The sequence below is a fragment of the Python bivittatus genome, unplaced genomic scaffold (genome assembly GCF_059951505.1).
Source record: "Python bivittatus isolate LINGU-HERP-01145 unplaced genomic scaffold, Pbiv_v1 ctg000700_np1212, whole genome shotgun sequence".
NCBI lineage: Eukaryota > Metazoa > Chordata > Lepidosauria > Squamata > Pythonidae > Python > Python bivittatus.
In genome coordinates this window covers 52,556,164-52,576,524 of record NW_028277098.1, presented here as the reverse complement: position 1 = coordinate 52,576,524, position 20,361 = coordinate 52,556,164, and the positions used below count along the sequence as shown (strand labels likewise).

The 20,361-nt window shown below is 39.2% G+C and overlaps 2 protein-coding genes across 11 annotated transcripts in view; one reads left to right on the top strand and one right to left on the bottom strand.

Annotated features, from left to right (window-relative positions):
- MED8 (mediator complex subunit 8) overlaps positions 1–3,496 on the bottom strand; it is a 29,437-nt gene extending 25,941 nt beyond the window's left edge. The window contains exon 1 of the mRNA XM_088153758.1: positions 3,418–3,496. Coding sequence (XP_088009884.1) covers positions 3,418–3,423 — 6 coding nt within the window. The 5' untranslated portion in view covers positions 3,424–3,496. The remainder of the gene's footprint in view (positions 1–3,417) is intronic.
- A 20-nt stretch (positions 3,497–3,516) lies between these two features.
- SZT2 (SZT2 subunit of KICSTOR complex) overlaps positions 3,517–20,361 on the top strand; it is an 80,225-nt gene continuing 63,380 nt past the window's right edge. For 8 of the 10 annotated variants that reach the window (XR_015798427.1, XR_015798428.1, XR_015798429.1 and 5 more), the window contains exons 1-11: positions 3,517–3,574; positions 5,491–5,613; positions 5,787–5,960; positions 6,284–6,454; positions 7,231–7,362; positions 10,216–10,375; positions 12,616–12,722; positions 14,429–14,639; positions 16,729–16,899; positions 18,280–18,511; positions 18,883–19,012. Coding sequence is in view for 7 of the 10 variants with exons in the window: in XM_088153754.1 (XP_088009880.1) it covers positions 3,545–3,574; positions 5,491–5,613; positions 5,787–5,960; positions 6,284–6,454; positions 7,231–7,362; positions 10,216–10,375; positions 12,616–12,722; positions 14,429–14,639; positions 16,729–16,899; positions 18,280–18,511; positions 18,883–19,012 (1,641 nt within the window). In the remaining 3 variants the exon portion in view is untranslated. Of the gene's footprint in view, positions 3,575–5,490; positions 5,614–5,786; positions 5,961–6,283; positions 6,455–7,230; positions 7,363–10,215; positions 10,376–12,615; positions 12,723–14,428; positions 14,640–16,728; positions 16,900–18,279; positions 18,527–18,882; positions 19,013–20,361 lie in introns of those variants that run through there. The other 2 variants (XM_088153756.1, XM_088153757.1) reach the window with 2 other exon arrangements.

Genomic DNA, 20,361 nt, shown 5'->3' with positions numbered 1-20,361 from the left:
GATAGTGGACCATACATCCCATAACTTTCCAGTTTATCAAGAAGGAGGCTATGGTCTACTTTATAAAATGCCTTACTGAAGTCTAAATCCACTTCAGCCACAGCATTCTCTTGATCCACTAATCTAGTCACATTATCAAAGAAAGCAATAACATTTGTCTGGCACAACCTGTTTTTAACAAATCCATGCTGACTTCCAGTCATCATCTTGTCTATTTCTAAATGCATGCAAATCCAGTGCTTCATTATCTTTTTAGGATTTTCCCAGAATAATATTCCTGGCACTGGGAACAATGCAGCACTCAAGTCCCAAAGCTTTCTGGAACAGCCAAGTTTTTGTAAGTTTCCAAAAAGCCAGGAACAGGAAATATCCTTTTTCCAGAGAAGGGAGCCCCCACAGAGAGTGCCCATTTGGGGGGCCCTCCTATCACACCTCTTAATAAGTGAGGATCTTCAGCAGGCATTCTGTACCCTCGGATTGGGCAGGCAGAATCTATATAGGATAGGTGCATCTTGAATTGCATTTGGAAACATATCATGAGCTAGTGCAGCTCCCACAGCAAAAGTGTTATGTGGCAGTAATGGGACTGTGCACTAAGTATACTGAAGTTTTCAAGGACAGCCCCACATAAAAAAATTGCAGTAAATACATATGAAAGATGACAAAGCTGTAAATGGACATCTTGAATTAAAGGCATTCATAAAAAAGATACAGATTTTAATCTTCCTGATTTTCAACCATACTATTGGGCTTATATTTTAACCTCTATTATTTCCTAGAATTCAAAAGATTTATTTCAAAAACCATTATGGGCACAGTTAGAACATTATTTTTTAAATTATTTAATAACTTGGTAAAAGACTCCAGTTTTAGTATTAACTCAGTTGCTTTTCCTAGATTTAAAGCATTTTTAGAGTATGCTGGGAAAAATAACCAGATTTTATCTAAATTCTCATGAGCACTTATGGGATAATCACACTTAAAGATGCCTGAAAACCATTTTTCTAGAATTGAAAATTGAATTAGCATGCTGCTAATCAGTTTTTCAAAATGTTTGAGGTTTTGCAAAAAACACATAGATTATGCAATGCTGCCCCATAACAATATGTGCAGTGAAAACATCTCTTAACTGTACATTTTGGGTCAGATTCATTATTCTAGTTATTAGTATCACTAGAATATGTTTTTTTTCAAATTCTTTAATTACAGTTAATTTTATTCAAAATGGAAAAAAGTTGAATTAAGGTAGATCTATCTTAATTTCCCTAAAATTTGAAATAATAAGGTAGAATATTCTATTTCAATAAACCAATCACTTAGGATTTTAAAGAATGTTAAATTAGTATTGCATGACCTTAAGATGAGATTAAGTTAACAAACTAATTTTTTGAGAGTATTGGACACCTCAGGAGATGTATAGTAATGACTGGCTTTCAAATTTTGTATGTTGGAAACATAATATGCCAGGAGGAACTCTAAGATGTTTTGGGCTTGTCCTTACATTGACACTGTTTGGTTCAATATGCATAAGGTTGTAAATAGGGTGTTGGGAAAAGAAATAAGGGTCAAAGATGTAAATGTACTGCTGAACTATATTGTGAAAATTTGAAACCTATATAATTTTGAAGAATTTTCCATTTATTATGCATGGGCAGCAACTAAGATGATTGTTCTGTTATAATAGAAAGACTGTAACATACACATTTTAACATCCGGGATGGAAGACATATTTATACTTTCTATATATGAACTGCTATTCCATGGGGTCAAAATTTAACTTGCTCTTTAAGAAGGCTTTCACGGCCGGATACAATGGCTGGTGTGGGTCTTCCGGGCTGTGTGGCCATGTTCTGGAAGTTTTGTTTCCTAACATTTCGCCAGCATCTGTGACCGGCATCTTCAGAGGGCAGGAGCACAGACAGGAGCAGTTCTCTCTGTGCCCAGAATGTCCTGTGTACATTCTACTATGTATTAACTTTATTTTTTATTTATTTTTCTTTGTACTTTAATTATTTCCTGGCTTATCTTGTTTTTTTCTTGTATTATCATTTGTTATTGTATCTAGTTATTATTTTCCTTTTTTCTTTTATTATACATTAAAAATCAATAGGGATAGCTCCATTGCAAGTCAGGGAACTGTTGCTCCTTGGCCCCTTTCTGATTAGATTAACTAACTCCTGTAATTAACAGGTGCCATCTAGTGGTACTCTAAATTTCTGCAACCCAGATTGGGTAGCCTGTGGAGATGTACATCAGTTCAGAGAATATATATTTTTTACTTGTTCAAAACTTCTCAAGCACCATCACTGATATCTTGATCTGAATCTGAAGTATATTGTAAGCACAATCTGAAATTGGTGGTTCAAAATTATTTTAATTGCAGTCTTTTTGCTAAGACTGTTCTTGCTGCATTTTATGTCACCTAGCAACCTGTCAAAATCCTGTTACTGTAATTGAGAATTACCGGCACCTGCAGTTATCTAAAACGTATGTATTAATATTCAGTCATTCCAGATGGCATACAAATTCATAACTTCTGACTTAAAATAACTCTTTATATTGTCTATCCAAAAGATATTTTCTAGGATTCTGTCAGCAAGCCCTGTTGTAACTTTCTTCAATCTGATAACAATAGCTAAGTATTAACAGCAAACCAATCAGTGGTATCATAATACACTATGCTAGCTAGAAATTCTAAAAGCTGTATTGCAACACAATGGGTGAGCATCGTTTTGGGGAAAATTATTCTAGTCTGAGTGGAACTACATAGTTCTTACTTTCATCCACTGTTTGGGAATGCAACCTAGAGCCAATCAGGCCACAGGAGCAAAAGACTAGCACAAGGCCGGTGAAGATTATAATGTATACCAGCCAAAAGATCAGCGTGCTAAACCAAGCAAAAGCAGCAAACCAATGGACAAACACTATTCCTGCTACCCGAACCAACAGTTTTCAGAGCTGGACTGTCAAAGATCTCACAGGGTTGATGTGCAGGTCACCAGTTCTTCTCAGTGTACGCTACTCGCGAGGCGGGACCTCGGTATATTGTTCCAGACCCAAATCCTCCGCCAACTCCCGCAATCTGCTGTTACAGGAAGCTGGGACAGCAGGTAGCCATGTTTATTTCTACACCATTTTTGATCGATATTGCTAATCTTGGGCTAGGCTGGAGCAACATAGTGGGTCAGAATTTGGCTTGGGGCTCAGTGTGTTGAACAAATCCAGGTAACTGGGCGAATAAAACAATAAACCATGGATTACCGCACTCCGTGAGCCTAGATGCTCTTGAATCGGATCCTTTAAATTCTTTTTAAAAAGCAACGCCAACATCTACTCAATCCTGCCGGCTATCACCAGGATTGCTGGGCCCTCAAACCGCCCGGCGCCCCACCCAAAAGCCCGGCGCAACGACTTCACCTGCATGACAACGGAGTCCGGAGTCAGCGATAAAAAGCAAGCGCGGCTGTTCACGCCTCTTCCTCTTCCGGGTCAGAGCGTCACGAGGCGAGGGCAGGAGGAGGGAGGGGTGGCTGGAGGGTCAGCGATGGCGGCTCCGGAGCGACTGGAGACTGAGGTGCGTACGCCGGGTTTGCACGTGCTGCGCCCGCGGGGCTTGTTTAGAAAGGGTGGTGGCTGTACGTGCCCAGCCGCGGGGCGTGCCTTTGCTTGAGGAGCTTCGAACCGAATTGGCTGAGATGCGACCAAGATGCGGGCAGCGAGGGTTGGTGGCGGAGGCAAAGGGCTCAGATGAGAGTAGCTACTCGAGGCTCTTGTTTGCAGAGCGAGGGCGCAGCGGGGTGCATTCCCAGGGACCGGTCCCAGCGCCGGACTTGGGGAATGGCGAGGCTGTTCGGCTGAGCAGGTTTCGGACGGAGAGGGTCCGACCGAAAAGAGAATCCAGTCTCTAGCTTTCACAAGCGGAAAGGCTTTTTCCGGGCAGAAGTTGTGGTGCGGTTTTGCACAGTTCTGCCGCTGAGCCTGTTTGATATTGGGCCAGACGAGGAAGTGTGAATTTAGATAATGTTTTCAGCCTAATTTGGGGCGAAGGGTGAACGGTCTGTAAACCAGCTGTAGATGCTATCCTGTCAAAGTCAGAGGCTATCACTTCCAACCCCCATCTTCCCAGGGTCCTGCTTTCCTTAGCACACGAGTGACATATCACTCACTTGAAGACCACCTGCTCCAGCAATCATTCACTAAACAGTTGTATGTATCTTTACTTGGAAAGCCCACTGAATAGAATAGAATTTACTTTCAAGTAAGTTTGCCTATGACTTAATTTGCTGTGAAGGGAAAAGATGGACTCTGAATAAAATTGTTCAGATCAGTACTTCTAGGAAAAAAGGCTACTATGAGAAATATTTGCTTGATACTGTTGGCTGTCATTGGATCATCTTCTGTTACTTGTAATAATGTGCAAACTATCTAGTTTCATGGAACATGCTTGCTGAAATCCTGTTTACAACAAGAATTAACCTGGTTGAACTCATTAGATTTTTTAAAATTATTATTGAAAAATGATTTTCTAAATCATTTACATGGCATATCAGTAGAAGCCATTACTGTCCATAATTACATTATCCAATTGTAAGAGCCAGTCTGATGTAGTGGCTATGTTGTTGGACCAGGGTTAGAGAAATTTAGGTTCTTGTCCACAATTACCTGTGGAAACTTATTCAGTGGCTTCAATCCCGCTACTCTAAAGTCCAATCTATCTTGCAGGATGGTTGTTTTGCGAAAATAGGAAGTAGTGCTCTGCTTGCCATGTTGAATTCCTGTAGAAAATAATTGTTAAACTATTTAGAGCTAAGAAAAAAACCTGAAGAAATTGGTAATTATAAAACCTTTAAAAAAGAGGCACTTTGGTATCGTGGTTAAGGTGCTGGCCTAGAAACCAGGACACTGAGTTCTATACCTCCCTTAGGCATGAAGCCAGCTGGGTGACTTTGGGCCAGTTACTCTCTCTCTGAGCCCACCTCACAGGGTTGTTGTGGGGAAATAAGATAGATGTATTAGGTATGTTTGCAAGAGAGAGAAAGAAAGACAGACAGACAGACAGAAAAGGCAGGTTAAAAGAATCTAATACTTGATCATAAATGTCTAGGTTCTTAATCCAGTACACTACTGCCTTTGTCAAATTTTCTAGGAAGTAATATCAGGTATCATTTTCTACCTCCTTTCATTTCTAACTTAATGGATTTTTCAGCATCTTTGTTTTTTAATCCAGCAATTTATCTACAGCTTTTTGTTAGATCTGTCAGAATTACTCTACAAAATGGGGAAAAAAGTCCAATCAAATACATTGTTTTATACATTCGGTAGTTTTTTCCCCTTTCAGCTTTAGAGCATGACAAGTAAGCATGAATGATACTTGCTATTTTGTTTTGACATATAATATAGGGAACAATTTAAATGCCAAATAGCTTTTTAATAATTGAAAAAAAAGCATGGCTTTTTTTTTTTGCAAAGTAATATTTTTTTTACTTGCAGATAGAGGAGGCTGGGCAGGTATTTCTCTTGATGAAGGACTATCGAATTTCACGTAATGTGCGCCTAGCCTGGTTTCTTGGTCATTTGCATCAGGTTATCTCCTCAATGTCTGAAGCTGAATTGGTGAGTGAACTTTATTGCAAAGCTTCTAAACAAATGTTTTTGTATTGTGGGAGAAGCAGGAAGGGGTTGAGTTCACATGACTCTAGGAAGATAAATTAACATGTGAAGTCCTGTCACTTCTTTCAACTTTTGTTTTTAGTTTTGTCTCTGCTTAGTTTTTTGTTTTGTTGAAGGCAAAGTCAGACAGTGAGTTAGATGTTCTCAGCATCCTGCCAAACAGCTGGCAACCCAATGAGCCTTTGCAAACTAAGACGTACCTCCTGGTGCCTTCGACACATGTCACTTTCCTTGCACGCCGGTACCGTTTTGTGATTGAACTGGATTTGAGTCCATCTACAGGGATTGTAGTAAGTATGTTAATCTCTCCAAACTGTGGTTTGCGTTTTTCCGTCCTTTTCTTTTCTTTGGCTGAGAGTGCTTCCTGTTCAAGACTCTCAGAAATATATCCCCTTTGGAGGGAAGCCTGCCTGGTAGCTCTTGTTTTTTATCTAGCTTACATTTGTAGAGCGGTTTAATCTGCATATTTCCACAGGTAAAAATTATTGTGAGTTCCAAGTATTAAAAATGTTCACATTGTAAAATTCCTATGATGTACTTCCAGATAGGTGGAGGTACTTATTTTTGAGATAAATTGAGGAAAAGTCAGATATGCTCTCATTTTTTTTTTCAGGATGACTCTACTGGGGAGATAATTTTTGACGAAGTGTTCTATGCCCTCTCACGGTGTTTAGGAGGATTGTTAAAGCCCTTTAGAATCCCAGGTTCTGCCATTATATTCCAACCTGAGATTTTCATCACTATCCAAGTATATTCTTCCATCATTAGCCTACAGACACATCAGGTAATTCTTATACTTTCAGTGTTGAGATGTTAATATGAAATGCTTAAACAGCTTATAGTAAAAACTTCTTGTTGCTAGGGAATACAGTACATAGGCTATAATCTGCAGCATTTTAAAGCAGGGCTAGGCAGCCTGAATTACTTCTGGGCGTTTTGGACTACAGCTCTTATAGTCTGTAACATTGGCTATATGCAATATGCTTTATGAAAAACATAGTCCAAAGCACCTGATGATATCGTGTTGCCTGCCTGTGTTCTAAAGAACGTTTGTTGACTAGAGCGTGCTGCGTGTGGACATATCTTCCTGGTAAACTTTTTATATGCAATGGACAGGCTAGTAATATATTGCTGATATGATCAGCAAAAAAGGTGACTGTTGGCCCAGGTGAACTTTGCACCCTTGCTCTATTATCTATCTATTTTCATAGATGTAATGTATGTTTTTGAAAATATATTTAGATGTATAATATATTCATTGTTTAAGTCATCTAACATAGAATGTGGATCCTTTGTGTTGAAATTCAATTATGCAAACTAGCAAAAAAATTAAAGCTACAGAGAGATACAAGTCTTCAGTTTGCCAAGCAGATGAACATTTTAGTTTTAACCGCTGTTTTGTATGTCTGTATATTTCAATCTGCTATTTTATTCTTTGTTAGCTAGTGAACTAATACAGTTCCCTTTTCAAATTTTCTTGGGTTTTGTTGTATGCTGTTTACTTCATTGCCAAATAAAACCCACAAATCGGAAAAAATAAACTTTTTTTGTCTATGGCAGGTACTGTTCCAGGGTTGCCTGCTGGATGGAACAAAGATAGAAAGCTTTTTGAACCAGGTTTACACACAGTTGTGCGCCTTTGAAAACAAAGTGGCTGAGATGCTCCAGCAGCAGTATGAGGCCAAAACTCAGGTGAGAAACCATAGTAACTTTTTTCTTCTTGAATGAGTGGGAAATCTCTTCATATTCTTTCCTGATTAGCCTGGTGAGGGCCTTTTCTATTTTGCCCACCAGTCCATGTTGGGACCTTCCCCTCAGGGAAAAAAATGGACTTAACTAAGTTATCTACACAGAGGGATTTCATTGAAACTGGCTTAATAAGCCTTGCAAAAATGGTTTTGCTATATATAGTACTTAATTTGCTTCTTCAGCCATGGCAAATTGATGAGCTGAAAAGTAAGGGGGAAGAAAAGGAGCCAACACTTAGGAGCTCTTACACAAATTACAGTGTCTTAGCCTATGGTGTAGAGATGACACCATAGAGATAACGTTCTGCTTTAGAAGTTTGCGAGAAGGAATATGTTTAAAATGCTCTACGTGTATTAAAACACTATGGAATATTAAATCTTAGTTGTGCAAGAGGAGACTAGCTTTAATGACTTCAATGCTCTACTGGAATGTAAAACCTGAAGGTATCTGGAATGGATGATAATATTGCTCTCTGTCTTTCTTATGTCCTGGAGTTCAGAGGTGGTAATTGTTAGCACTGAATAGTAGTGTATAAAGTTGCTGTTTGTAAGGGCAGGACGTATGAGCTTGTTAGAAAGAGCCTAATGACTGTGCTCAAGGGAGTATTTGAAGCTCTAAAATAGAGATTTACTGTCCTGATAATGGGAAGTTTCTTCAGACTTCTGTTGAGGATCAGAATAATTCTAGCCTTGCTTCAGATGACTCCTGTCTGGCAGGTACTGGAGCAACAGAAACAGTGCCCTGAACAACTTAGCTAAATGGGTATTTATGAAGGTGTGTCCAACAGGATGTTGAGTCAAAAGGATTTTTGAAGAAATTTCTAATGACCCTTCACTTTTCTAGCTGAGTAAATAGAATTTTTCTTACTAAAGGTTCTTTTTCAAGTTTCTGTAACATGATTACTTTTGTGAGAACTAATGAGAAACATTGTACAGGTAGTCCTCATTCAGCATATGCAATTGGGACCAGCAACTTGATCATTAAGCAGAGCGTTTGCTAAGTGAAAAATCACATGACTGCAACTGTGCTTACCATTTTACTTCAGCTTTTGTTTGCTGTACAGCATCAGAAGGATATGACCCCAAGCAGCCGGCTGAACTGGTACAGCTAGGACAGTTTCAGGAACTTGACTCATGAGGAAGCTGAGTAAAAGGGCAAATCTTATAGTCCTTTTTCCCTACTCCCATGCCCTTTGGAACACTTACCTCAGAGTTAGGCTAATTAGCAAGAAGGAAATTAAAGTTTGTATTTACATACATTGGAGAGGAAGGGATTACAAGAGAGTAAGCAGGCACACAAAGGGGAATACACATCGAAAGGAATGCACAAGTGCCTGCTGCCTAAGCCACAAGCCACTTAGGAGGCAAAAAAGCCTTCAGTGTGAAATTGATTAGGGTTTTGTCAGTGTCAGGCAGCAGCCTGAACCAGCCAGAAGATTGTAATCAACTAATTAAGATCACAGAGCTGAATTTGTTAACTTGGGCTGAGGAGAAAAGCAGCTCATGAAGAGATAGCTTATTTGGGCAATGTGTCTGCTTTGTGAGGAGAGGGGGAAAAAATGGATCAGCCACGGGACACAGCAAACTCACTGTAATGTGAACATGTGACTGAAAGACACTGTGAAGGTTGTAAATGCAGGCTTTGGTTGCAAAGTTACTCTTTCATCACTGTTGTAATTGCAAACAGTTGCTGTCTGAGGCAGTCACTAAACAAGGACTACTTCTACCTTCATTCCTAAAATAGATAGAATCTAGGTGAGAGAAAGCTGGCTTTCATGACACGTTTACAAGTACTTACTCTTTCTTTTCCTGCCTGCTGCTGTTCTGTATTGTTGATTTCCCATTGCAATTTCTAGAGCATTTCCCCATATTTGTTTAGAAAGCTGAAAACATTTCTCAGCAAAGATCAGTAACAGTGAATGAAAGACGAAGTCTTATATAACATTTATTAATTTCAAAGCAGCATTTGATAGCATTTTGGGCCAGGCTTCTGGTATATGGAGTAACATCTAAAATATGCTGAAGGCTTTTTTACCAAGCTGCAAATTATTGGGTTGGATGAGAACGTATGGAGTCCACAGTCAAGATTTCTCCATTAAAATTGGAATCCATTAGGATGGTACCCTATTGCTACTTTTATTCAATATATGCACGGATTATATTTTGGGAAAAGTCATTGTCTGGAAAGGCTGGTGGCACTGTTATGTATTCCTCCAGTTCAATGATTCCAAATTTAACCTCTGATGATGATATGGTTATCCTATCCAGCAATGAGAAGACCTACAAGAAAGTATTAGTCATGATCTGTATATAAGAAGGCAAACTATTCCACAGGAAGGGGTTACCACTGAGAAGGTCTGATGATGGGGTTCTACTGATGGAACTCCTTAGGGGACAGGACCCTCAGCAGGACCTGTCTCTCAGTTCTTACAGGACAGCCAGACCCTAAATCATGCAAGGCTTTAAAGGTAATAACCAGCATCTTGAATTGCCCTTGGAAGTTGAAGGATAGCAAGTGCAGCTCCTAGGGGAAGAGTTGTTACGTAAGTAAATCTAGATGTACATATCATTATTTAGACTACTGCATGCTGATCTGGTTTAAGCTTTCAGGTGATCTTCAAGGGCAGCCTCTTGTACAGCCCCACGTAGAGCGAATTCCGTAGTCCAGTTGTACTTGTACGAAGGAATGGATCAGTGAAAATTGACTTTTGAGAGGATTTAATAATAAGGGCTTGAAGTACCTGTAATGAAAAGTGCTTCTGAGGTATAGTTAATAGAATGTCTTTTCTTGTTGCAGGTGGACTTGTCATCCCTTACCCAGGAGCATCTATGTGACTCTCAGGAAACATCAGGGAAGAAGTTGGGTGTTTCAATGGTTACTGCTGATGTTGGGCTTGTCAGTATGATTCGGCAGGGAATTTTGGCATTGCAACTGCTTCCCTCCAACTCCACTGCAGGTGGGTGTGCAGATGGGATCTTTTTTTAACTTTTTTTCAAAGTCCATCTGTTATGTTTAATTAGACAAAGGGAGACAGAGTAAAAGAAGGGAGATTAAGTTAGTCTTGTGTACTCTTGTGTATCATTGACTATGCAAAAGTCTTTGATTGTGTGGATCACAACAAACTCTGGCAAATTCTTAAAGAGATGGGGGTACCAGACCATCTTACCTGTCTCCTGAGAAATCTGTATGCGGGCCAAGAAGCAACAGTTAGAACCGGTCATGGAACAACCGATTGGTTCAAAATAGGGAAAGGAGTACGACAAGGCTGTATACTGTCACCCTGCTTATTTAACCTATATGCAGAGTACATCATGAGAAATGCCAGGCTGGAAGACTCACAAGCCGGAATTAAGATTGCAGGGAGAATCATCAATAACCTCAGATATGCAGATGATACCACCCTAATGGCAGAAAGTGAAGAAGAACTAAAGAGCCTCTTGATGAGGGTGAAAGAGGAGAGTGCGAAAGCTGGCTTGAAACTCAACATTAAAAAAACTAAGATCATGGCATCTGGACCCATCAATTCCTGACAAATAGAAGGGGTAGAAATGGAAGCAATAACAGACTTCATTTATTTGGGCTCCAAGATCACCGCAGATGGAGACTGCAGCCATGAAATTAAAAGACGCTTGCTCCTTGGGAGGAAAGCTATGGCAAACCTAGACAGCATGTTAAAAAGCAGAGACATCAACTTGCTGACAAAGATCCGCATAGTCAAAGCTATGGTTTTTCCAGTAGTAATGTATGGCTGTGAGAGCTGGACCATAAAGAAGGCTGAGTGCCGAAGAATTGATGCCTTTGAACTGTGGTGCTGGAGAAGACTCTTAAGAGTCCCCTGGACTGCTTGTATGTCAAACCAGTCAATCTTAAAGGAAATCAACCCTGATTGCTCATTGGAAGGATTGATAATGAAGCTCAAGCTCAGATACTTTGGTCACCTAATGCGAAGAGAGGAGTCTTTGGAAAAGACCCTGATGCTGGGAAAGATTGAAGGCAAAAGGAGAAGAGGACGGCAGAGGATGAGATGGTTAGATAGCATCACTGAAGCAGTGAGCATGAAACTGAGCAAACCCAGGGAGGCAGTGAAGGACAGGAAGGCCTGGCGCAATATGGTTCATGGGGTCATGAAGAGTCAGACACGACTTAACGACTGAACAACAACTCTTGTGTAGTCAGTTCTGTTAAATTTACAGTGGTACCTCTAGTTACGAACGCCCCTCCTTACGAATTTTTCGAGATACGACCAGCTCCGGCCCCCAAAATTTACCTCTACTTGCGAACTCCGCCTCAAGTTACGAACCGGGTCCGTGGTCATTATCCCTGCTGCCACGTGGTCGCGGCTTCCTGTGGGCGAGATCGTGGTAGCAAGGAGACGTTCGGTGAGGCTTGTGGTGTGTTTTGTGGCGTTTGGAAGGTTTTTGGTGTGTTTGTCAGCATGGCTCCAAAGAAAATGCAGAGCAGGCTGGCAACTGACTTTAGACAGGTTTTTCCCCAGAGCTGAGCCTGCAGCTAAGAGGCAAAGAAGAGAGGAAACCCCTGAAGGAGATTTCCCTGATGTCCCTTTGGAGGGGGACTCTCCCTCCAAACAATAACTGCCTCCCCACCCCATTCTCCCTCTTCATACTGTGCTGTACTGTACTTTTTTTCATGTTTTTGAGGTTTAAAAATAAAATGCATATGTTTCAGAACTGTTTAGCCATATTTACATTGAACCTTATGGGGAGATTTGCCTCGTGGTGCGACCAAATTCGGAGGGTGGAACGGATTAACCGTATTTACATTGAACCTTATGGGAAACTTTACCTCGACTTGAGACCAACTCGAGTTGCAACCAGAGTCACGGAACAGATTAAGTTCGTAACTAGAGGTACCACTGTATATCCCACCTTTCCTCCAAGAGCAGTAGAATATATAGCTCACTCTCTTCTATTTTTTTCCCCCATAATAATGGGGACATAAACATTACAATAGACCAACAGGCTGATTTTTTTGCATTTGATCTTAGATTGCTCTTGGCATCAATTTTGTTTAATATGTATATTGTAGATTCAGGAAAAGGACAGTTGCTCTTTTCTAGTTTTTTCTTGTTCCTCAGCCTTTTTGTCAATTGCAAATCTGTCTCAAAACTTAATTCTTGCCTTCCATGCCTTTCACTCCTATCTATCTAGTGCTGATAATGGTTGTTGTTATTTGCAGGGATCATTGTGATCACGGATGGTGTCACCAGTGTGCCAGATGTAGCAGTCTGTGAGACTCTGCTCAACCAACTACGCAGTGGGACCGTGGCCTGCTCTTTTATTCAGGTGCTGTGGGGAGTACACTGGCTGCTGACATATGATTGCATAGTTGTGAATGTACTGTAGTCAGGCCCATTCTAATATTAAAGACAGAAGTGATCTGCCTCACCTGGTAAATTCTTAATATGAAAGTTGCTTCCTGTTTATTAACTTTTTCAGTATCTATTTATAACCAAAGGAAAAATTAGCTATGATTATGATGATACCAGGAGTCTAGTTATACTACTTAGTTCAAATGAGCAAATGCTGAATCATGCTTTGCTCATTAAGGCTGTAATCCACACTTACTTAACCAGGAGAAGTTCTTGTTAAACTTAGGGGTTCTTACTTCTGAGTGGAGATCTGTAGAAGTACACATAACGCGTTTGAACTTAATACAGGTAGTCCTCATTTAGCAACCACAATTGGGACCAGCAACTCTGTCACTAAGTGCCGCAATCGCTAAGCAAAAAAATCACATGACCATGACAGGCTTACGACCTTACTTCCTCTTTGATCGTTAAGCGAGTCACCATGGGTCGTTAAGTGAAACATCGTATGATCACGACTTAGAATTTTACTTCTCCCTTCTCTGTTAACTTTGTCACAAGCCAGTTGTGAAGCACACAAGTCATGATCATGTGACTGCATGACACTGCAACAGTCATGTGAGGGTTGGTTGCAAAGCTTTTTTTTTACACTGTTGTAACTTTGAACGGTCACTAAACAAGGCAGTCAATAAGTGCAGACTACCTGTAAGTGGTCTGATCAACTCTTGTTATGTTCAGTGTATGGGAAGAGGAGATTGTGATTTTTGTAAGATGACGACAAACTTTGGATCAACCCTGACTTGCAGTTACTCCTTTGGCTATTGCTTACACAAATTCACATATGCTCAATTCTGTTTGTACCTTGAACACAGGTTAAATATGAGGCTTTTATTTCTCCTCCTCCACATCTTCAATATGTTTTTATCAAAGCCATGCAAAGGATAATACCCTGATTGGAAAAGCTAACCTAGCCTCAAACATAAACTAGCATGAGAGAAACTTTAATTACCCAGTTAAATGTATCTGTAGTTGGTCACTTACTAAAGGAGCAAGTTGATAATAAAGATTATTGTACTAAGATAAACTCACAAAGGCTGATTCATCAAGCATGCTAAGCCAAAATCATACCTTATATGATTTAGCTGCTACATGAACTCAGCCAGTGTGTTGAGCTTTCTCTAGTTTCTGGCTCATGAGAATGATTTAAAAAGTGATCAGGTCTTGGCATTTAGTGTGTGTGTGTGGTGTGTATTTGTATTTGTATATGTATATATATGCATGTGCATATACACACACACACACACACACCACATATATGCATTATTTGGTTTGAAACTTCAGTTTTTATCAGTTACAGATAAGGTATAAGTTTAGATTTATGTAAGCATATAAACCCATTGGAATCTTTGCACATTTCAGAGGCAGGGTGATTTCATGCAGCAGTTCAAGGTAGGGGAAGATAACTTTACTGGTGATAAGATTTGCTTCCCTCTTTCATCTCTTTCTGCTTTAGAGACTAGAGTAAAAATATGCCTATGTCTAGAAATATTTTCTGTCATACAACTATGGCATTGAATATATCCCTGACATCTGAATTGAAATAGAGCTAAGTGCAATGTAAGAGATGGAATCTGTTCTTGAGAAAGTTATTGATGCTTCTGTGCATTCTTTTTTCTCTTGCAGGTGGGAGGAGTCTATTCTTATGACTGCAGTTTTGGTCATGTCCCTAATGTTGAGCTCATGAAGTTCATTGCAATGGCAACATTTGGCACATACCTTTCCACGTGTCCTGAAGCTGAGCCTTCTAGTTTAGACATGAATGTCTACCATAAAGCTTTTCTTCCATATTCTTTTCTCCGCAGTGGAGAATCCCTGAATCCTGAATATTACTGTGGTAAGCTTACCTTCCATTGAATTAGATGCATTTTCTCAGTCTTATCTACCCTATCTTCATCGGTGCCAGGGAGACAATCTTGGGTTAGATTGAAATGTGGGACTGTATAATAGTCCATTTTTGCAATGTAGTGAGAATAATGGATTTTGCAAGAGATGAAAGGATGAATAGATGGGTCTCTATGGTTCTATGTGTTCTTTGTCACATTCAACAGTTTTGTAAGCTGAATTCGCCAAAGCTTAAACAAAAATGGTACTGTTAGTTATAGAGACTTTGAAGGGATTAGTTTTTTTCTTCAGATGCTCTGAGGATTATAGTGATTTGCCTAGTCTTCATTATTCTTCTTGCAGGTGATGATGTATAGGATTAGGAAAAACAGGGCTATGTTTAATATTTTTCACAGTTGCATTTATCACCCATGTGCATAGGGACATAATGAAGTCCTGCTGTGCTTGCATTTGTACAATGTACAATTCCTGCTGTGCTTGCATTTGTACCTACAGTGAAAAACATTTGGAAATACATGTTCCAGCCCTTGGTTTGACCTTAGTGAAATTTTCCAAATGGGAGGAATAAAAGGTATCAACTAGGATGTTCCAAGTCTTGTTGAATAAACAGAATGGTGCAAGATGTCCAAAGTTGTGTGACTATTGAAATCATGGCTTGAAAAGAGAAGTGCCCCTATTTTTGAATCAGATTCAATCACCTACTTTTGAGACATATTACATATCTCCTTTTTATACGTTCTAAGGATTTCAGTCCTATTTTATGCATAACAAAAACAGTTCTTAAAATAAGAAATGGCTGTCTTTGCAGTATGAACAAAAGGCAATTTAGATGCTAACGTTATTCAGAAAGGTAACTGTATTAATTTGTTGTAGCAAAAACACTGAAAAGTTTGAATAAATTGTTAGGATACAGGTTTTACAGAGTATAGTTGAGTTTGCTTATGTGGAATAGTAAATTGAGGGAAGAATGTAGAAATCACCCATGAATGATTTGTTGGGTAAATGAATGAAGATCAATTTAATCACAAACAGTTGAGCTGAAATTTATAAGAATGGTGCAACATTGTTCCTTATTATTAAACAAGAAAAAGATTATGTAACAGGCAAGGGTTAAACTCCCCTATCTTTTCTCTCCTCCTTGCCCCAGGCATGCCTAAAGCTGGGCTTCTGAATAACTCAGTAATTCTGAAATTGTGGGTTGCTACCTGGTGAGGAAATGGATCATAAAAATTAGTCAGTCAGGCTTGATCAGGAAAGTAACAGCATTGTGACTGGTGGATGGTTTTTGATAGCTAGTGACTTCCAGCATGATATGTAATAGGATATCTGCAGTCTTTGGAGAGTCTGTATGACTGTATCTGTGAGTGCAGTTCAGGATTTTTATCCATTATTTTAAGGTGCTGGACTAGAAACTGTGAGTTAAAATCCTCCCTTAGTCAAGGAGGCCAGCTGGGTGATGTTGGGCCAGTCATCCTCTCTCAACCCAATCCACCTCACCAGGTGCTGTTGTGGGGAAAATAGATGTGAGCATTTGTATGCTACCTTAATACAATATATATAATCCTAATAAATAATAAAATGCTTTTGTTGGATGGTAAGAAAAAACTAAAATTGACTAATCTACTGATAGTACTGATAACAGTAAGCCTAAGTCAAGAGGTTAAAATGAAAGTTATATATCTTTTAATACATGGTATTTTAATTTTGTGATTAATCCAAACCCCAGTGAAATCATTGTTTTACTTAAGGGGGCCTCATAAATTCATTTACTATTTTAGAAAATCATGGTACATCAAAGTTTGAGAATCTGTACCTTAGCTAAAGGAAAAGGAGATAGCCACAATGCTACTAACAAAATAAAATCTTGCCATCAAGCTGTTAGCATTTAGTTAGTCCTGAGTTCCTAGACCTTGAGGATGGGGGCAAGTATTCCTGCCTAGGAATTTCAGTTCTATAATGAGTCTTTAGAGGTGACTGCAGGGGATCACTGAAATGGCTCAGGCCTTCCTAGGAGGAAGAAATAGTTTGGGAGATAGATCAGGTTGGAAGTAACTCTTGCATGATGTTTGCTATCATTGCAGTCTCCCAGCACAGATTATTCAATGAACATCTTGTTTCTGCAAGCAGCAACCCGGCCCTTGCCATGAGACGAAAGAAGCATACAGAAAAGGAGGTCCATGCTGATCTTATTAGTATAGTCTCTGTGCGGCTGCGAGAAGGTTATAGTATCCGTGAGGTCAATATTACAAAAGGTGATTATTCAATGTTCCTAGTCTGCTTTGTGTAGTGTATGACTGTTGCCTATTGTGACCAGGTACATACAGTGTTTTCCCTCTGGGAGCTGTACTTTTCCTAAAATGGCTTCCAAGGCCCACAGGGGATGGCTGGCGATGCAGTAGAAGACATTGAAGGAGATAAGGCTGAAAAACCTGTTCCTCTTTTTGGAGTTGAGAATTTTTTAAAATGCAGAGTAGGTGTGTTGCAGAGGCTTTGAGCATCCATTTGACACCCCCCCCCCCGAAAACAAAGCCTATAAAGAACCATGTGATCTGAAATCAATCGTGCTGAATTTCACAGTATTAAGCATTCTGGAGGTTGTAAAAATATTGCTAGGAGATTATCCTATTCCTAATCTATAGTATAACTTGTGGGAGTAGCTCTGGAATTGTACCTGAGAAATGTATTGTCAAATTCCAGCTCAACTGGGAACTCCCAATTAGTTTGTCATAACAAGCTAACATCTCAGAATTATTTTAGAGTAAATCACTGCTTTGAGTTCCATGAAACAATAATGGGATACAAATATGCCAAAATAATATTTTGTTTTATGGTGACTGCCTGCCAAATGTTTCTTTGTTTCTGGATGCTAGTAGTGCCTGATTCATGCTTTAAGATAGGTGGGTAGAGTAGGCAAAGATCCTTCCTCTTGTTCAACAGATGGCATTAACAGGATTCTGCATAATGGTAGGATTTGTCTATTATTAATATAATGGTCTGTTTATTGGTAGCTGGATTAGTTACTGTAATGAGTTATAACTGTTAGAAGCACCATTGTTAGTGTGCATTTGTTTAAAAATAGGATATAAATGTGTAAAAATAAAAAAAAGAGAACTCTTGTGTTAGGAGGAACTTTTCATTAGGAAAAATATTTCACAGTGGTTCAAGCTGGCAAGCAAAACAGATTATCCGCTATATTGAGACTGAAATTGTTACCTTAGTTGGTTTTTATAAAGTGACTTTGTCATTGCTATACTTCCCATCTTAGAAAATATTAATGGAGTGTTTTCAGAAAAGCATTTCATAAAAATTAGCACAGATACTAGAACTCCAAGTTCTGAGATCAATTAAAGCTAGAAATATTAAATAAGTATGGAGCATATTCCCAGCCACTTTCCTGGCTCTTCCAACATCACCATTCACTGGAATGTAACTTTCAGAACAACCTAGATGAATCAGTAAGGTAGACCTCAAATAGAAATAGGCAAAAGAATGTGGAAATTAATCTGGCCCATAAATGAGCTGATTTTTGATACAAGCTGTGTTTGAATGTTTCACAAAGGCAGACTGTAGGAATTAAGGAGGGGTCTAGGGCTGTTGTACTACAACACATTCCTCATTTTGCACACTTACAGGTGGTACTCAACTGGAAGTGAAGCTTGTCCTGCTGTGGAAGCACAATATGAGAATTGAGTATTTGGCAGTGGCCCCCTGGCCCCTAGATCCTTCAAAACGTAGCACATGGGTGGAAGTGACTATGGAGGGCAGCTATGACATTTTGCATGACATCAGCTGCACAGTGCGGAAACCCATCACCAGCCTCTATCGCACCACTGTGATACGCCGCTTCTGGAACACCCTGCAAAGGTGAAGATTTGCTTGGTATGCCCTTCCAGTGGAGTTTCTTTTCCCAAGGACTGGGCAGTATGTAATTCTGCCCTTTAGTTTGTTTAAATGTGTAGTCCCAATAAGGTTGTTAATGTGATGAATGTTTCTAAACTAGGACTGTTGTGGCTCCTGTTGTTCCTGACCATTATTGTTTTCCTCATTTCTAGTATTGGACGTGTTTGGACATTAGAGAGAACTTCAGTGTTGGGCAAAAAATACTATGTTTGCTTCCAGAGAAACCATAATGGGAGTTAGAGACTATCTTGGATTGATCACATCCAACTAACACTAATGAGATATAAAATGCTGTGACTTAAAGATCCTTGAGAGGGATTTTTTGTTCTTTTCAGTATCAACCAAACTGACCAGATGCTGGTTCATCTGCAATCCTTTGACAGCGTCCCAGAGCATTTCACCATTCCTGAAAGCACTCGAAATGGGGTGCCACTGTTCTATCTTCCTCCAGGATCCACTACACCGGTACATAATTCATATATTACTAGCCTATTTTGAACTAATAGCAAGCAAGATGTTGTAATAGCTAAGTTGCTACCTATCTAGAATATTTTTTTCGGTCTTAGGGGGTTTAAAACTGAATTGCTTTATATTTATCTCTGAACACCTCAGATTAGGAAAATAAGGCACCTGATTCCGTGGGTGGATGAAAGAAGGATGAAAGGTTAATAGCAATCCTATTTCAAATGTGTGCCATATGTCTCAGTTCTGTATTTTCTGTTCTGCTTTCTCACTTCCAGAGGAAAATGTATGTGCTGTTACAGTAATAATTGTGTGAGGGTGTTTAGATTCTTAATTATTTGGAATCATAACTTTTGAGGTAGCAATAGGTTAGAAGCAACAGATTCAGCATGCTTGCTCTTACCTTAAGTTAATATAGCCAAATCTTGCAGAAAGAGCAGCTATGCTAAATTAACATGCCAAGCAAATATTGTAGAAACTATCACTTATCTAGAGTGTTCTCTGTGTGTTGCTCAATAGAACTATCATGACTGACTACTGCAGTACACCATTTTTTTAAAATGTGAGAAATGAATTATACAGCTTAAATTCATCTTTTTGGGGTCTTCAGGCAGTTGTCTGTTTCCTATTTTGAGTAAATGATCATCTTGCGTGTTAATGCTAAGTATCTGCATGTGTCCTCTTTTCCAATGTTATTTTCTTAGTTTTTTTTTAGAAATGTTATTCTATAGCCTATATTTTATTGTTATGGGTATCTTGGTAGTATTTGCAATTTATTTATTGTTTATTTATTTATTTATCAGATATATATAGCTGCCCATCTCATAAATGTGACTCTGGGTGACGTACAATAAAACAAAACAATTAAAACGAATCTTAAATAAGCATTAAAAACAATTAAACATAAATATAAATAAGACCACAGTCAAAATGCATCAAAAACACACAAAATACAGCCCTCAATTTAATTTGATATTTGTAAGTATTTTCTTTGTAAAGTTGAAAGTAGTGCAGGAAAACTATGCTTATGTAAAATTTAGCTTGTTATGGTAATTTGGATCATCACATACCTGATGTCATTTGGCTTATAGCTTTTTGGGGGATAGCCAATTAGGAATGAATAATAGAATGCTTTTTGGGGGGAAATGTTTGGAGCGCTGTCTGAAGCAGCTTTGGGCAGCCTGGTCCCCATGTAAGGTTTACAACTGCCAATATGTTGACTGGGAACTCTGAGTGTTATAGACCTGGCACATCTGGAAGGCCCCAATTTACAGAAGGCCAGTCTAAAGCAACCTATACCTATAATGAGCTTTCAATACAGCTAGCTTGTGAGAATTTAATGATGGAAGCTA